The 19,784-nt window shown below is 41.9% G+C and overlaps 1 protein-coding gene across 1 annotated transcript; it reads right to left on the bottom strand.

Annotated features, from left to right (window-relative positions):
- Positions 1-389: 389 nt before the first annotated feature.
- LOC139566838 (uncharacterized) lies at positions 390-17,546 on the bottom strand. Its single transcript, XM_071388157.1, has 3 exons — positions 17,172-17,546; positions 9,644-9,958; positions 390-964 (listed from the first exon to the last, which is right to left on the bottom strand). The coding sequence occupies exons 1-3, from the start codon at positions 17,283-17,285 to the stop codon at positions 782-784; spliced, it is 612 nt and encodes a 203-aa protein (XP_071244258.1). The 5' UTR covers positions 17,286-17,546; the 3' UTR covers positions 390-781.
- Between the last annotated feature and the right edge of the window lie 2,238 nt (positions 17,547-19,784).

Consider the following 19,784-nt stretch of genomic DNA (forward strand, 5'->3'; position numbering starts at 1 on the left):
ACTAGGCCAAAGGAAGGTCATGGTAGAATACTTTGACTGTAGGCAGTAAAACCAGGCAGAGAACACATCTTGATACCAGGTGTAAACAGCAGAACTTCTTCTGTAATAACGTTACTTGATTTTTACCGCATCAAACCGTGTTGAACTACAGCAATTTTTTTTTTATTGACACATTTTAGTTAGTTACTAGCCTAACGTTCTAACCGCTAGGCTACGTGCCACCCAGTGTCCTATGTTTGTTAGCAGCAAGTGGAGCTACAGCGCAGAGCCCTTGTTAGAAAAGTATGTCTTGAATGACCAAAATTGCTTCAATATCAAAACCGTTATGTCACACATTGGTTGTACAGTATGTAGTAATATACTAACTCATGCTTTCTCTTGTGTCCTTGTCACCACTGTATATATTTCTTTATTAACTTAAACATATACTCCTCTCCCTCTTTTCACAGAATCTTTATACTGGCTGTTGTCACTCTTTTCCTTCTCCTCTTCTTTCCATCTCTCTCTCTCTCAGACTTTCGGACTCCTGCATGCCTTCTCTCTTTCTTCTTCCACATCAGACCCTTCTACCTCATCCTCTCAAGCTACCTCTCTATCTCTCTCCCTTTCTTTCCATCGCTACCTCTCTCTCTCTCTCTATCGCTCTCTCTTTCTTTCCATCGCTACCTCTCTATCTATCTCGCTCTCTTTCTTTCCATCGTTCCCTCTCTCTCTCCCTCTCTCTCTCTTCCCTGCTCTCTCGTTCCTCGCTCACAGGCTACTTCTTCCAATCTCTACTATCTCATCTCCGGGTCCTCCTCCCTCTTGGCCTCCCCCTCGTTCCGCGCTCCTTGGGGGCGGCTCCGTCGGGGTGCAGGGCCTTCAGGGTCTTGGAGGCGGTGAGCGTCCAGTGCTCCAGCTCGTTGAAGATACGGTAGATCCAGAGCTTTAGCGCAAACGGGCTGCCGTTCACCGGACTATCTTTCTACTCAGGGGGGGGGGGGGGGGGGGGTAGGGAGGGACAGACATAGACAGAGAGGGGGAGAGGAAGAGAGAGAGAGAGAGAGAGAGATGTGTTAGGACAGTGTTTCCCAATCTGTTCCCCGGAGATCCCGAGGGTTGTATATTTTAGTTCTAGCACTAGCACTAGCACACCCGATTCAACTGGTGGACTAACTAACGCCTGGTCAACCCCGGGATGTGCCTCATAAATAGATTAGGAAACACTGCACTAGAACATACAGTGGGGTCTGAAATGGTTGACACCCTTGATAAAGATGATCAAACACGACTGTATAAAATAAATCATTCAAATAATTCAAATACTGAGTTATATTATAACCTAAAAAGAAAACGGGGAAAATACATTATTTTATAATAATACAATTGCTCAGAGAATGAGATTTTGTTTCACAAGTAATATTTGATGATAGAGGAATGATCTTAGACCATTCCTCATTGATATCCTTCGTCTGCACTTATAAACTGCCCTCTTCTATTCAAACCACAGGTTTTTTAATGGTTTAGCAAGAGGGCGCCGACAGACATGGCAGCTCTGCTTCTAGCTCCTAAGCAACTTTGCAGTATTATTGTTTTTTTGTTTGTGTTATTTATTACATTATCAGCCCAGAATGTTTTTGTGTTATTACATACAGACGGAAATCATTTTTGGATATCAGCGCGGCGGTAACTCATCCCAGAGGCTGCTTCAAGACGTCGCCAGTGGAGAAGAGGTATTCGGAGTGGACTTCTAGTCCGACTCAGGAGGCGTGCACACCATCCACCGCTTCCGAGTATATTACTTGCTAATGTTCAGTCTCATGACAATAAAGTAGACGAGCTCAGGACGAGGATCTCCTTCCAGAGAGACATCAGGGACAAGGGCAAGACAAGGGTAAGACATTTAAGCATGTTAACCCTCACAAGGCTGCAGGCCCAGACGCCATCCATAGACACGTCCTCAGAGCATGCGCAGACCAGCTGGCTGGAGTGTTTACGGACATATTCAATCTCTCCATAACCCAGTCTGCTGTCCCCATTTGCTTCAAGATGTCCACCATTGTTCCTGTACCCAAGAAAGCAAAGGTAACTGAACTAAATTACTATCGCCCCGTAGCACTCACTTCTATCATCATGAAGTACTTTGAGAGGCTAGTTAAGGATCATATCACCTCTACCTTACCTGACAACCTAGACCCACTTCAATTTGCATACCACCCCAATAGATCTACAGACAATGCAATCGCCATCGCACTGCACACTGCCCTATCCCATCAGGACAAGAAGAATACCTACGTCAGAATGCTATTCATTCACTATAGCTCAGTCTTCAACACCTTAGTACCCTCCAAGCTCATCATTAAGCTCGGGGCCCTGGGTCTGAACCCCGCTCTGTGCAACTGGGTCCTGGACTTCCTGATGGGCCACCCCCAAGTGGTGACGGTAGGAAACAACACCTCCACTTTGCTGATCCTCAACACAGGGGCCCCACAAGGGTGCGTGCTCAGCCCCCTCCTGTACTCCCTGTTCACCCATGACTGCGTGGCCACGCACGCCTCCAGCTCAATCATCAAGTTTGCAGACGACACAACAGCAGTAGGCCTGATTACCAATAATGACGAGACAGCCTACAGGGAGGAGGTGAGGGCTCTGGTGGAGTGGTGCCAGGAAAATAACCTCTCCCTCAACGTCAACAAAACGAAGGAGCTGATCGTGGACTTCAGGAAACAGCAGAGGGAGCACGCCCCTATCCACATCGACGGGACCGCAGTGGAGAAGGTACGGCAACTGCACCGCCCGCAACCGCAGGGCTCTCCAGAGGGTGGTGCGGTCTGCCCAACACATCACCGGGGGCACACTACCTGCCCTCCAGGACACCTACAGCACTCGATGTCACAGGAAGGCCAAAAATATCATCAAGGACATCAACCATCCGAGCCACAGCCTGTTCACCCTGCTATCATCCAGAAGGTGAGGTTAGTACAGCTGCATCAAAACTGGGACCGAGAGACTGAAAAACAGCTTCTATCTCAAGCTCATCAGACTGTTAAATAGCCATCGCTAGCCAGCTACCACCCGGTTACTCAACCCAGCACCTTAGAGGCTGCTGCCCTATATACATAGACATGAAATCACTGGCCACTTTAATAATGGAACACCAGTAACTTTAATAATGTTTACATACTGCTTTACTCATCTCATATGTATATACTGTATTCTATTCTACTATATTTTAGTCAATGCCACTCCTACATTCCTCGTCCTAATATTTACACTACCGTTCAAAAGTTTGGGGTCACATAGAAATGTCCTTGTTTTTTAAAGAAAAGCCTATTTTTTGTCCATTAAAATAACATCAAATAGATCAGAATTACAGTGTAGATATTGTTAATGTTGTAAATGACTATGGAAACGGCTGATTTTTTATGGAATATCTACATAGGCGTACAGAGGCCCATCATCAGCAACCATCACTCCTGTGTTCCAATGGCAAGTTGTGTTAGCTAATCCAAGTTCATAATTTTAAAAGGCAAGTTGATCATTAGAAAACCTTTTGCAATTATGTTACCACAGCTGAAAACTGTTGTCCTTATTAAAGAAGCAATATAACTGGCATTCTTTAGACTAGTTGAGTATCTGAAGCATCAGCATTTGTGGGTTCTATTACAGGCTCAAAATGTCCAGAAACAAAGCACTTTCTTCTGAAACTTGACAGTCTATTCTTGTTCTGAGAAATGAAGGCTATTCCATGCGAGAAATTGCCAAGAAACTGAAGATCTCGTACAACGCTGTGTACTACTCCCTTCACAGAAGAGTGCAAACTGGCTTTAACCAGAATAGAAAGAGGAGTGGGAGGCCCCGGTGCACAACTGAGCAAGAGGACAAGTACATTAGAGTGTCTAGTTTGAGAAACAGACGCCTCACAAGTCCTCAACTGGCAGCTTCATTAAATAGTACCCGCAAAACACCAGTCTTAACGTCAACAGTGAAGAGGCAACTCCGGGATGCTTGCCTTCTAGGCAGAGTTGCAAAGAAAAAGCCATATCTCAGACTGGCCAATAAAAATAAAAGATTAAGATGGGCAAAAGAACACATACACTGGACAGAGGAAGATTGGGAAAAAGTGTTATGGACAGACAAATCTAAGTTTGAGGTGTTCAGATCACAAAGATTAACATTTGTGAGATGGTGGAGGCAATGTGATGGGGGTGCTTTGGTGGTGGTAAAGTGGGAGATTTGTACAGGGTAGAAGGGATCTTGAAGAAGGAAGGCTATCACTCCATTCTGCAACGCCATGTCATACCCTGTGGACGGCGCTTAATTTTAGCCAATTTCCTCCTACAACAGGACAATGACCCAAAGCAAAGCTCCAAACTATGCAAGAACTATTTAGGGAAGAAGCAGTGAGCTGGTTTTCTGTCTATAATGCAGTGGCCAGCACAGTCACCGGATCTCAACCCTATTGAGCTGCTGTGGGAGCAGCTTGACCGTATGGTACGTAAGAAGTGCCCATCAAACCAATTCAATTTGTGGGAGGTGCTTCAGGAAGCATGGGGTGAAATCTCTTCAGATTACCTCAACAAATTGACAACTAGAATGCCAAAGGTCTGCAAGGCTGTAATTGCTGCAAATGGAGGATTCTTTGACCAAAGCAAAGTTTGAAGGACACAATTATTATTTCAATTAAAAATCCTTATTTATAACCTCGTCAACGTCTTGACTATATTTCCTATTCATTTTGCAACTCATTTCATGTATGTTTTCATGGAAAACAAGGAAATGTCTAATTGACCCCAAACATTTTAACTGTAGTGTATATATTTCTTAATTAATTCCATTCTTTTACTTTTAGATTTGTGTGTATTGTTGTGAATTGTTAGATAGCACTGCACTGTTGGACCTAGGAACACAAGCATTTCGCTACACCTGCAATAACATCTGCTAAAAATGTGTATGTGACCAATACAATTTGATTTGATTTGCGTTTCAAGTCCGGAGACTGAGATGGCCATTGTAAAATGTTGATTTTATGGCCAATTTAACAATTTATTTGTGGATTTTGATGTGTGCTTGGGATTCTTGTCTTGCTGGAAGATCCACTTGTGGCCAAGTTTCAGCCTCCTGGCAGAGGCAACCAGGTTTTTGGCTCAAATACCTTGGTACTGGGTAAAGATCATGATGTTGTTGACCTTAACAAGTGCCCCAGGATCAGTGGAAGCAAAATAGCCCCATAACATCAAAGATCCACGACCATATTTTACAGTAGGTATGGGATTTTCTGCTCATACGTTCTCATTTCGATGCCAACCCCACCACTGGTGTGCGTGGCCAAAGAGCTCTATTTTCATGTCATCCAGCAAATGTCCAACAAATTGCCACTTGGTCATCAAAAAGAAAGGAGGACCAAGGCACTCTTCATATAATTAATTAAAATGCCTTTATTAGTATGGCATGTTCAATAGAAACAAAGTTGTTTAAAAACCGACGCGTTTCGGCTGCATGGCCTTCGTCAGGGAGTACAGAAAAAGGAGAATACAATGTCCTCTTTTGAAAGGCTTTTCCAATTAGCCCTAATTAGAAGAGGGAGTGTTTACCAAATTGGACACACCTAGTAAGCAATAATATACACATGAAAAGGTGAAATACTGTAGCTATGTTATCATGAGCATACAACTCCAAGCTAGAAGCATCAGAACACCCAGAGAGGCAGTTCCAACCCTAGCCATGACTGGGAGAAGTATCCAGAACAAGAACGCAATATATTCCACAGTACACCAGACCACAGCAAAACATGAACAACAGTCCAAACATAGCTGAGGGCAATTGAGCAAAATGTCCACTAGATGACAGCAAATGGACCCATCACGACCCTACAGGAAGGGTGAGAAATCCATAAATATACTATAGTGTACCTTAGTAGCGCTTCCCTTCCTCCTCTTTGTAATTGCCACTTGGATTGGAACCACTGCTTTGGCCAGATTACATGAAAATGAGGTCTTTGGCCACGCACACCAGTGCTGCAAGTGGATCTTACAGCAAGACAATAACCCGGAGCACACATCAAAATCACGTTGACTCGGTACCGGTACCCCCTTTACTTTGCCTCGTTATTGTTATTTTACTGTTACTCTTTTTTTCTTTTTTTTTTTTTTTACTTTAGATTATTTAGTAAATATTTTCTTAACTCCTATTTTTCTTGAAACTGCATGTCACGCCCTGGCCTTAGTATTCTTTGTTTTCTTTATTATTTTAGTTAGGTCAGGGTGTGACATGGGGAATGTTGTGTTTTTGTATTGTCTAGGGGTTTTGTATGTTTTATGGGTCTGTCTTGTCTAGGTATTTGTATGTCTATGGCTGCCTAGATTGGTTCTCAATTAGAGCCAGCTGTGGTTCATTGTCTCTGATTGAGAGCCATATTTAAGGCAGCCATGGGCATCAGGTTTTTGTGGGTAATTGTCTATGTTGTACGTTTGTAGCTTGTGTGTGCACTTACGTCTATAGCTTCACGATCGTTTGTTGTTTTGTTTCAGTTTGTTATAGTGTTCGTTGCGTGTTTTTTCCCTTCTCAAATAAAGAGAATGTATTTTGCACACGCTGCGCCTTGGTCCACTCTCTCTCCTCAAGACGATCGTGACACTGCATTGTTGGTTAAGGGCTTGTAAGTAAGCATTTCACGGTAAGGTCTATCTACAACTGTTGTATTCGGCGCATGTGACAAATAAAATGTGATTTGATTTGAAAATCCACAGAAATTGTTCAATGTTCGTAAAATTGGTCGTAATACTATGGCTGACCCTGTAAAACAACACATTTCACCCCACCTATCTGGTGTGACAATATAACAAATTCCTCTGTTACTGTGCCTCATCCACTCCAAACCCTCATATTGTTTCCAACAGAGCAACACGTGTGAGGTGCCTTTATAAATGCAGAAAGTTATGTCTCCGGACTTGAAACCCATTGAAAAGCTGTGGTTTGAATTGAAGGGGGCAGTCCCCAAGAGCAGACAAAGAATATCTAAGATCTGGAAGGATTCTGTATGGAGGAATAGTCTAAGATCACTCCCAATGTGTTCTCCAACGCATAAAACATTTTCGAAAAGGTTAAGTCCTTTATCGTCATAAGGTGCGGTATTCAAAGGTTTTGAAAAAGGGGTGTCAAAAATATTGAACTCTACCTTTTTTTAAATAAAAAAATGTCTCTTGTTACACTAAAACTATTCCTCTGAGCAATTGTATTAGTATAAAGTAATATAATTGCCCAATTTCTTTTAGCATAATATATAGCTTAGTGTTTGAATTATTCATTTCATACAGCCATTATTTCTCATCTTTATTAAGGGTGTCAATCATTTCAGACCCCATTGTATATACAGTTGAAGTCGGAAATGTACATACAATTAGGTTGGAGTCATTAAAACTTATTTTTAAAACACTCCACAAATTTCTTGTTAACAACTATAGTTTTGGCAAGTCGGTTAGGACATCTACTTTGTGCATGACACAAGTAATTTTTCCAACAATTATTTACAGACAGAATAATTCACATATAATTCACTGTATCACAATTCCAGTGGGTCAGCAGTTTACATACACTAAGTTGACTGTGCCTTTAAACAGCTTGGAAAATTCCAGAAAAATTCAGTCATTGCTTTAGAAGCTTCTCATAGGCTAATTGACATAATTTGAGTCAATTGGAGGTGCACATGTGGATGTATTTCAAGGCCTACCTTCAACCTCAGTGCCTCTTTGCTTGACATCATGGGAAAATCAAAAGAAATCAGCCAAAGAATTGTAGACCTCCACAAGTCTGGTTCATCCTTGGGAGCAATTTCCAAACGCCTGAAGGTACCACGTTCATCTGTACAAACAATAGTACGCAAGTATAAACACCATGGGACCACGCAGCCATCATACCGCTCAGGAAGGAGACACGTTCTGTCTCCTAGAGATGAACGCACTTTGGTGTGAAAAGAGCAAATCAATCCCAGAACAACAGCAAAGGACCTTGTGAAGATGCTGGAGGAAACAGGTACAAAAGTATCTATATCCACAGTAAAACAACTCCTATATCGACAAAACCTGAAAGGCCGCTCAGCAAGGAAGAAGCCACTGCTCCAAAACAACCATAAATAAGCCAGACTATGGTTTGCAACTGCACATGGAGACAAAGATCGTACTTTTTGGAGAAATGTCCTCTGGTCTGATGAAACAAAAATGGAACTGTTTGGCCATAATGACCATCGTTATGTTTGGAGGAAAAAGAACACCCTCCCAACCGTGTGAAGCACGGGGGCGATAGCATCATGTTGTGGGGGTGCTTTTCTGCAGGAGGGACTGGTGCACTTCACAAAATAGATGGCATCATGAGGAGGGAAAATTATGTGTATATATTGAAGCAACATCTCAAGACATCAGTAAGGAAGTTAAAGCTTGGTCGCAAATGGGTCTTCCAAATTGACAATGACCCCAAGCATACTTCCAAAGTTGTGGCAAAATGACTTAAGGACACAACAAAGTCAAGGTAATGGAGTGGCCATCACAAAGCCCTGACCTCAATCCCATAGAAAATGTGTGGGCAGAACTGAAAAAGCGTGTGCGAGCAAGGAGGCCTACAAACTTGACTCAGTCATACCACCTCTGTCAGGAGGATTGGGCCAAAATTCCCCCAACTTATTGTGGGAAGCTTGTGGAAGGCTACACAAAATGTTTGACCAAAGTTAAACAATTTAAAGGCAATGCTACCTAATACTAATTGAGTGTATGTAAACTTCTGACCCACTGGGAATGTGATGAAAGAAATAAAAGCTGCAATAAATGATTCTCTCTATTATTATTCTGACATTTCACATTCTTAAAATAAAGTGGCGATCCTAACTGACCTAAGACAGGGAATTTTTACTAGGATTAAATGTCAGGAATTGTGAAAAACTGAGTTTAAATGTATATGGCTAAGGTGTATGTAAACTTCCGACTTCAACTGTATACAGTACATATAAACAACTGATTTGACCTATTCGTATATAAATAACTATTAACAAACTATGATTAATAAACAAAATAATATAATCAGTTTGTTTAAACTGAAAAGTATTGTCCTTACATAAACAGTTTATAAGCATATCATAAGTTCTTAATAACCAAAGCCTAATTTCTTCCTCTCCTCCTTGAACTCATCAGTGATCTGAAATATTAGGGATATCTGAAAGCAAAATGTTTCCACCAGTCTTATCTGTCTTCTATACGTGGCCCTGGTTTACACTAAAAAGGGAAATGAACCTTGCTCTGCAACCAAGGTGCATGAATTGAGGAGCAAACTGAAGGGAAGAGAAAATTCAGCAATTCTCTTGGAAGACAGTGTCATTTGATAAAATGCTTTGTTATTGTTGAAACCAACATGTTTCATGTTGGCCTGTAGCCTTCATCAGGGTTTACACTACATTATGTTCACCACACCAGCCATGTCAGATCAAGGATGACTTCCAAGTAAGGAGGAAGGAGGTAGGATTTTATAGGTATTCATGTACTGAAATGAGGCCTGCTGGGTTAACTGAGGGTTTCCAGTAGGTACTGTATCTTAACCTTCAACATTTGTGTGGGAAATTCAAAACTGACCCCAGATTAGTGTCTAGCGGCAACTTTACCATACACCAGTAATTCTGTACCTCAGTATTCTTCGGATCAGGAGTGAAGGCTGCAGTTCCAGCTCCGTCCTCCAGGAGGAGCCGTGTGCTCGCTATCAGGTGCCCCAGCCGGTCCCTCACTGTTTTCTTCTGGCTTTCGTATTGGGCCCTGTCCCCGCCGTTTCCCACCCCCTCTTCCAGGCCAATGGCACGCTCCAGGAGGTTCCGGCACTGTAGCAGGGCGGAGTAGAGGCGCCACAACCTGTCATTCGGCGAGAGCTGGGAGGAGAGCAGTGGCACGGTCACCAGGCGCTCCCCGCCGACGGTGAGTTCCTCGGCAAACGACTCCTTTTTTCTCTGAAGTGGGGAGTGAGGAGGAGGGATGGAGAGAGTATGGAGAGGAAGAAGAGGGTGATGTCATGTAAAGAAAAAAACACATTAGCAGTGTTTAAAAGTACATTTCCATGACAGTGAGTGGAGAAAAACAAATGTTTTTTTGCACAACGAAACTGTTACACTGCAAAGGAATCACCACAAATGACCAAAGTCAGGCATAACACAACAATTAGTGCACAACCAAACTCAATATGCTAATGCACCTCAAAGGCAGCACTGCTAATCCAGTTCTCTAAAAGAGACGAGGCATTGACAAAGGTTTACTGCTTAAGAAATGCCACTACTGTATTTTGTTCATAAAATATAAAGTACTAGTCACAGACTGAACAAATTTGGGCAAGCGTTTCAAAGACATCACTTTTTTGTATTTTGCAATATCACCATGGACACCACGTCTAACTGCTCCTGAGTCTGTCCCAATATGTACACCGTAGTAATGGGAAGCTGTGGACATGAGGAATGCATATATGAATAAGTCACTCATTCCGAGTTAGTATTTAAACCAAACTGCATGTGAAATGTTCAAGGAAGTATAAAAGAGCTGACCTAAGAGACTGTGCAGTAAAGAGCATGTTTGCCCATTTTCCGATGATAGTCTAACAATTTTCCTTGATGAGCAACAACTGGCAAATGTTTGAACCCTATTGCGGTTAGAACAACATCCGCCCTGGCCCCATTGGAACAGCGGGGGTTAGTGGTTCAAAGGGATGGCTGGTTAAACTACCAGAACCAACCTTCCCCAACTTCACTCCAGGGGGAAAAACAGGCAGGATGTGTGACATCACAGGTGTGTGTGTGTGTGTGTGTGTGTGTGTGTGTGTGTGTGTGTGTGTGTGTGTGTGTGTGTGTGTGTGTGGGGTAGGAAGTTATTGTATTCTATTGCATCTAGATCAGAGAATAGTGAGTGAGCTGGGATTCCATTGAGTACTTAACCCCCAGTCACGACATTATACCAAGGTGCTAACATTCTGACCACTGTGAAAATGATTCTGTGCCTGTGTGGTAGAATGATTACCGTGTAACATCGACAAGGCAGCCCTGCTTATGCAAGAGCAATGGTCAAGTAAATGGGTATATTGGTTTGTAATAGGCTACTAGACAGGGAGCAGTGGAGTGAGTTATGAACTTTGAGGAATAGGCCTATATTGTATAGATAGGCCTGTCTAGAGGGAGAGGCAAAGGTAAGGCAAACCGGAGACAGCAAGCTCTTGATCTGACTGTCATGATCTATTTCAACACATTATTATGAGTAATGACTACGTGGTAATAGATAAGTTGAAAATCATCAGCAAATTTGTGGCCTATATCTTGAGTGAATTTACGTAAACCCCATGTGTGTATTATGTTGAGTCATCTACCTCAACCAAGATTATTATAGTTTTGTGTTTTTATTTTCATTTCTATTTATAGTAGCTTCACGATTTGTGTTTTAAATTCAGTTTAGTTGTGTTTTTACATAAACCTTACTTGTTTCATTAAAACATGTATATTTTGTTTTAGTGTTAGGGACAGAAAGAAGCCTATGTGTGGGAGGCTAGGAGACATGCATGTGTTGTGTGGTTTAGTGTTTTTTGGGGATGTAACTTCTTGCAACTGTGGGGAAGTAATGCATAAGGTGTCACACCCTGATCTGTTTCACCTGTCTTTGTGATTGTCTCCACCCACCTCCATGTGTCTCCTGTTTTCCCCATTGTATTTCTCCCTGTGTTTCCTGTCTCTCTGTGCCAGTTCGTCTCGTTTTGCCAAGTTAACCAGCGTTTCTCCTAGCTTTTATTTTTCCCGGTCTCTGTTGTTTCCTTGCCCTCCTGGTTTTGACCCTTGCCTGTCCGGACGCCGTATCCGCCTGCCTGACCACTCTGCCTGTTCTGACCTCGAGCCTGCCTATCGCCTGGTACTGTTTGGACTCTGACCTGGTTTATGAACTCTCTCCTGTCCCCGACCTGATTTATGCCTACCCCTTTTGGTATAATAAATATTGGAGCTCAACCATCTGCCTCCTGTGTCTGAAATTTGGTCTTGCCTTGTGCCCGTCCGTATATAAGGGGCAATTCCATAGTAAAGGAATTATGCTTTGACTCAGATTTTTCTCTTTAAAATATATGCCAAACAAAACATTGATTTCAAAGTTTAACAAACCATACGATTCTACACACAAGGACTAGGTTGAACAATTTACAAAGAATTTCACAAAAACACATTTACTGGAATAACTGTGCAGATGCAAAGTTTGGTAGCAGAATTACAATAAAATCTCCCTCAGTTGTTTAACAACATTTTCCAAAAACTCAGTTTAATATTAGGAGATAGTGAGCTACAGGGAAACGAGGCCCGAGCACGCCCCCATTCTCATCGACGGGGCTGTAGTGGAGCAGGTTAAGAGGATCAAGTTCCTTGGTGTCCACATCACCAACTAACTGTCATGGTCCAAACACACCAAGACAGTCGTGAAGAGGGCACGCCAATGCCTATTCCCCCTCGGGAGACTGAAAAGATTTGGCATGGGTCCTCAGATCCTCAAAATTATACAGTTGCACCATCGAGAGCATCCTGACTGGTTGCATCACCGCCTGGTATGGCAACTGCTCGGCCTCCGACCGCAAGGCACTACAGAGGGTAGTGCGTACGGCCCAGTACATCACTGTACAAGTACAAGCAAGTACAAGCACCCAGTACAAGCTGCCTGCCGTCCAGGACCTCTATACCATGCAATGTCAAAGAAAGGCCCTAAAAATGTTCAAAGACTCCAGCCACCCAAGTCATAGACTGTTCTCTCTGCTACCGCACGGCAAGCGGTACCAGAGCGCCAAGTCTAGGTCCAAAAGGTTTCATAACAGCTTCTACCACCAAGCCATAAGACTCCTGAATAGGTAACAAAATGGATACCTGGACTATTTTCATTGACACCCCCCCCCCCCCCCTCCCCCACCCAATTTTTACGCTGCTGCTACTCTCTGTTTATTATCTATGAATAGTCACCTACATGTACATATTACCTACATGTACATATTACATAAATTACCTCAACTAACCTGTGCCCCCGCACATTGACTCTGTACCGGTACCCCCTGTATATAAACTTGTTTATTTTTTTTACGCCCCCAAACAAGACCACGTTTGTTATTTCCAAACAAGACCAAATCTGAACCAATCATAGAAGTCTATGTCACAGTACAGCATAGTAGATCACAGTAGATTGGTCTATTTCTAATACCTTTTGTAAGATGTTAGACGCTGTTTATTAAGACCCGTTTTCCAGCTATTTGACCAGAAATCAAAGCCTTTGCTTATTCCTAATTTTTAGGTTGGAAAATGTATATATGCCTTAATTAAAAATATATATACTCTTGGCTTTCATTTGACACCCAATTTGACATGCTCCTATGAACTTTACATGTTGGTGCTCATGGGTCCGTTAAGAAGGATATGCCCTAAGGTGATGGGTCAGGTCATAGGTTAGGTTAGGTTTAAAGGTAGACTCAGCGAGATAACATAGATGCACGAAGTAAACAGCAAAATATTTTTGCAACAACCAGGAACACTGAAGAGTGAGGCGAAACATCTCTGCTGTTTTGGTCCCGTAGCTACCACGTTGTAGCAGCGTACCTGTGCCAATACGCAGATACTATGTGTGACTGTGTATGAGCATAGTCTTGCATCATGCTCATCTCAATGGACACGTTTGAGCGGATCATTTTTGTCAAGTTGGTGACTGTAACGCTCGTCCTCCTCCTCGTCTGAAGAGGAGCATGGATCAGACCAAAACGCAGCGTGGGTTGAATACATAATGATTTATTAAAGAAAGACGAACACGAAAAAACACTTGATAAACTACAAAACAATAAACGACGTTAACAGACCTGAACTTGAGAACATATAACAAGAACGCACGAACAGGAAAGAACGCACGAACAGGAAGGAAAACACGAACGAACGAAACAGTCCCGTGTGGCACAAACACTGACACAGGAACAATCACCCACAAACAAACAGTGAGAACAGCCTACCTTAATATGGTTCTCAATCAGAGGAAACGTAAAACACTTGCCCATGATTGAGAACCATATCAGGCTAATAACAATGAACCCAACATAGAAACACATAACGTAGAATGCCCACCAAGCTCACGTCCTGATCAACTAAACAAAGACAAAACAAAGGAAATAAGGTCAGGAACGTGACAGTGACAGTCGTTGATCACCGCCTTTCAAATTGTGTTGCATTCTGAGGTAAATTTTTTTTGACTTGAGCATACCTGTCGACTGCATAAACTTGACAAAAATCATGTGATCAAAAGGCATGAAGTTTTGACTGCAATCGACTGCAAGTTGCTGCAGTCGCTCTTCACCAACTTCATCCTGCAGCCATTCACTGCATTGTGAAGGCTCTATTGTCAACCAATCATTAGGTGGTTTTTGTTTGACCCATGTGACCAAAAACAAGAACCAACTTGCTTTATGTGTACAGTGGATATTCAAAATCAATGGGATATTTGAGGCTCTCTCTCACTAATTGATTCTACAATGTGTAAACACACAATATTATATTATGATTTCAGTTTGTGTGATATGGGGGATAGATACATGTTTATTTCCTCCTTACGAAGAAAATCTTTTATAATCAATGGCAACCTTGTCATGTTGATTTGAGCCTTGCTGTTGGAAAAATCACTTTAGTGTCCGACTTTCATTTGTCGCAGATGCACCTCTCCCAGACTTACTCCTCGACTTTCGTCTACTGTCGGGTGCTTTAGCCGTACAACTAAAAAACGCCTGATATGGTGTTGTTTGTGGCAATGTCATCTTATGAAGTCAATCTCAATGTGAACCGTCAGATTCAGAAGCTTGAAACTCCCATAAGAAAAACGTGAAAACCCGAAACGCAAGATGTAAAGTGTTGGTTCCATGTTTCATGAGTTGAAATAAATAGTTTTGTCACACAACACAATGCCACAATTTTGAGGGAGCGTGCAATTGGCATGCTGACTACAGGAATTTCCACCAGAGTTGTTGCCAGAGAATTTAATGTTAATTTCTCTACCATAAGCCACCTCCAATGTAATTTTAGAGAACTTGGCAGTACGTCCAACATTTTTCAAATGGGTTTGTTAATTATTTTATTTCAGTTTACTAAATAGTATTTTTTTATGATCAGTTAGTTTCACTTTCACAGTTTCACTATAACCTTAGCAGATACCTTATTGCCTAATATTTTGCAGGCTATTGGGAAAGGGGCAGTGACGGATTTAGGCTAAGGCGACATGGGCAGCCACCCAAGGCGGCATCTTGCCAGGGGCGGCATGGGGCGCCCGCACAAAATATATATATATATTTTTCAAATAAAAATAATAAAAAATATTTTAAAAATATGATTTTATATCGCTCCTTTGCACATTACATCAATGATATCATGTCACCGCGTGGGATTGTAGGTAAATTAACCTTGTCGGAGTGGACGCCCTGATTCTAGTTTGTGAGCTAGGCAGGCTACTGCCTGGGAAGGTCTCCCACTCAGAAGTACGAGAGGAGGAGGGGGCGGGCGTAGGTAGACCTCAGGCCTCCCCACTGGAATCCGGAGGTAGGGGGAGCGGGTAAATCTATCAAATAGCGCACCTCTAACTTTGTACAGTACTAATGCAATTAGTAATGCAATTAGGTGTGCAATTTAGTTTGTGTTTCTTGTTTGAAGTGCAATAGTGTAATAATCAGGTTCTCTTCTTTATAAGTATGTTATTCTATTTGTGTATTTGTGTGATATAGGATTTGTGCAATTTAGTTATATGTGTGTGTATTTTGTTAGCAATACGGTAATGTTGTAATAATAAAATTATCTTTTTTATTTGTATTTATATACTACAATTTGTTTCTATTTGTCTTTGTTACTTCTTTTTGATATATATTTGAGTCTAATTATTGTATTTATTTGTATATACTTTTAATGTTATGATTATTTATTTGTGTTGTTCCCGAATGACTGAATAAAAGTAACAGTTAGTGCAGAATGGTGATTTATTTAAGGGGGGGGCTGAAGTGGGGGTTCGCCCAGGGAGCCATAACAGCTAGAACCGGCACTGGGGCGATGCCTAGTCAGTTGTACAACTGAATGCCTCTTCGGCATTTAACCTATTCCCTTTGAATAAGAGGTGCGAGGACTGCCTTAATTGACATCCGCGTCTTTGGCGCCCGAGGAACAGTGGGTTAGCCTTGCTCAGGGGCAGAATGACAGATTTTTACCTTGCCAGCTCGGGGATTTGATCCAGCAATCTTTCGGCTAATGGCCCAACGCTCTCACCACTAGGCTACCTGCCGGGGTGGAGATTGAAAAGCATTGTCTTATAATTAGTTGGCTGATAGATAAAGGCTACATTCCTAACCGCTCCCTTCCTCCCAGCAAAAGAGGAAGGGAGCTGAGTCTATGCAGGTTGAGATGTGTGCGTATGAGAGGGAGGATATACTGTATCTGGCTATTTGGCGGAAAACGAAGAAGAATTTCATAATTCACACCCCGTCATTTACATAGTTCATTCATTGAGTGAGAACGCGATGCACATGGAAAAAACGTGCATGTCCGGACATCGACCTGTGCGCCAGAAACCCCCCACCTCTGTCATTCTTGTTAAATGGGGCGTGCATGAGTATTCACACCCCCTCCTTATCTAGTTACATTCCTGGACCCCCACTCCTGGATCGGATGCCACACACACACACACACACACACACACACACACACACACACACACACACACACACACACACACACACGCACGCACGCACACACACACACACACACACACACACACACACACAAATCCATCAATACATGTCCATTATCGCAATCCCAGCTCACTCACTATTCTCTGATCTAGATGCAATAGAATATAATAACTTCCTACCCCCCCCCCCACACACACACACACACACACACACACACACACACACACACACACACACACACACACACACACCAATCCATCAATACATGTCCATTATCGCAATCCATGTGCATCAAGACATTTCCATATCCCAATCTTCCATATCCCTTTCATAGGCTAGGCTACTGGCTAAATAACATGTTTTGTCAAGCAACCAGTAGGCCTAATAACAGGTTAATAACTGCGAAGCAGAATGCAGCAGAATGCAATAGCCTGTCCAGACTTAACACTAGACGAAATACTTACATAAAGTTCCAATAAGAGAATGCATTCATGGTGCAACTCATCAGCAAGAGCAGCTGCCCTCGCAGTTCGGGACTGTTCCGAACCAGCCCCTCTTCTTGTACGTGTCCCTGCCATATTCAGTAGAGAAGCAACAGACAGGCACCGAATAGCAATAACGTTTTCTTTCCTTTTTTAAAACTTTCCCTTCTGTCTGCTAGTTTTCTTGTTTCATAGTGCTCAAATTTAGACAGCCATCAAGAAGCGCGTCTCCGCCCTTTCTCGGGCTTCAACCAAGCCAGTTAATTCAATACCTTTCTGTGTACGAATTCCTTCCCTTACTTCCACAACTTTACCCTTTGTGTTACTGTGTTGCGGTATTAAATATCCTTGTCTAGTGCCACACCTCCCCTTCCCCGGTAGGCTTATGTCAGGCAGGCATGTGGAATTTAACGGGATAACTAAAGCGGAGGCGTGGGAATGGGAGGAGTCGCACGTTGGTAAGCTATTATTTATTCATGAAGAGTTTAAACGAATTAGCCTGACAGAATGACGAATCTATTCAACAAGACTAGTGACGCGTTGACGCGCTAGTCGGGACTAGGAAACTCGGAAATATCAGACTTGCTAATTGGTTGTAGTTATACACGTCCCGCGTTCAACCAGTTAGCAAGTCTGGCATTTCCGAGTTTCCCAGTTCCGACAAGCACATGAACGCGACATTTTTTTATTTTTATTTAACCTTTATTTAACTAGGCATAGGCTACATCAGGGGAAAGTCCGTCACAGTTTACTGCCTACATTAATAACTCAGCTGATTTGATGATCAAGTAGTCTTTATTATTAGGCTATTGTGTGGCTCTATAGTTATTGCTTGTCAATAGACTGGAAAGTGGGTTTATAACCATGGCTCGCAAGATTTATCATAGGCTTAAAAAATAACATTTTTGAACCGTTGAGTGCGCGTTTTTCTTTTCCCTTTCCCGGAACGTTCTATACTGCTGCCCGGACGGGATTAGTAACATTGTTGTCGATCGCGGGGGATAGAGGAAGCCTGTTGTATCAATGCATTGGAGAAATAACGAGGGCTCAGAGTCTGTAAACATCTAGAATGCGTTCGCGTTAATAGCCTACAGCCAGAAACAAACTAATAATTTTTGAAATGATAGATGATAAATAGTTTTTAATAATGTTAACAGTTGATTATGTAGTTTTGGTAGGCCAAGGGTGAAATCGACTTTATATAGGCCGTCATTGTAAATAATAATTTGTTCTTAACTGACTCGCCGAGTTAAATAAAGGTTCAATAATAAAAAATAAAAACATATATATTGTCTTGAGGCCTTGAGTGTGAAAGGTAACACCTTGAGGTGTGCTATTTCAGTGTAATTCTTAAGCTAAAATCACGCTAAACCAGTTCAATGGGAAATGTTGAGGATTAAATGTATTAACTAAAATGTCAGACGTATTATTCCTTCCAAAATGTCAGATGTGTCTAGACTTGCATCATTCAGGTATGTTCCAAAATGCAATACCACTTCGATACTCCGGGTGACATAGTGTCCAATTCACAAACAGTGAAGCCATTTTGGCTTATATGGACGCGTCTTTCTTTTTCCCAACGCAGTTAAGCCAAAACTACGCCCCGTTATTCAGCACAGAGACAGTGACCTTCCAAGGTAACAATTAGCTGCCTACCGTAATGCAGGTCTATTATTATCATGTTTGGTAACATTTGGCCATGTATTTATTTTCAGAGTTTGGATGAGTTGTAAAAATGTCTCAGAGAACTCTGCTGAATTCCCTCAATTGAAGATCAGCTAAATTAAATTAGGCTACTTAACGTTATTATACGGACACGTTCCTTATTCGCGTCATTTCAGCAACATTAGCGTCCCGCCAGCAGCATTAAGACCTACAGCATTCCCGCTTTTGCCTTCAAAATCAAAGTCTGCAGTAAAACGCTATGTGTATGATACGAAATCATAGTTAAAATTATGTTTCAAATGTAAAACTACATCAGGGAAAAATCGAAACTTGACTATTTTACCCATGCGACAGAAAATAGCAATTCACTGGAATACATATTTGACTTTAGAGGAAAACGTTTACTACCTGTCTCACCTAAAGACTCAGTAGGGTCTCTACTAACCAAATATGTTTAATTTTGCAAGGGTACTGTGTCCTGTTGCTAGTTTTTTACTCTGCCACGTTCATAGCCTCCTATGCAATTGGACTGTCTAATACCTGTCTCAGCTAAAGTGGGGTGGAAAACACTCAATATTGTGAGTTTGAACAAAAAGCTATGTCATAAGAAGTGTTGCTGGACTTTCAGCTAGTCAAACAGCTAAACTGGGGTGCCTGGAAACTATACGGTTCAAATATAGCACTGTGACATAGGATGCATATAGTATATTGTCATACAAAAATACTGTGTGATGCAAAAGACAAATATCTTACAATCTTCCTTCTGATGGACACTTTAGAAAAAAATACAACATACAATATGTTTATTCAGAAAGTCAAGAGAGATGCAAGTAAATTTGGTCCCAAAAAGTATACTTTATTCATAAAATATTAAAATGACATTAATTAATCTAATTGATCATCAACAATTACACAAGTTTCAAATTAGTT

Source organism: Salvelinus alpinus, chromosome 39 (genome assembly GCF_045679555.1).
Source record: "Salvelinus alpinus chromosome 39, SLU_Salpinus.1, whole genome shotgun sequence".
NCBI classification, from domain to species: Eukaryota; Metazoa; Chordata; class Actinopteri; order Salmoniformes; family Salmonidae; genus Salvelinus; species Salvelinus alpinus.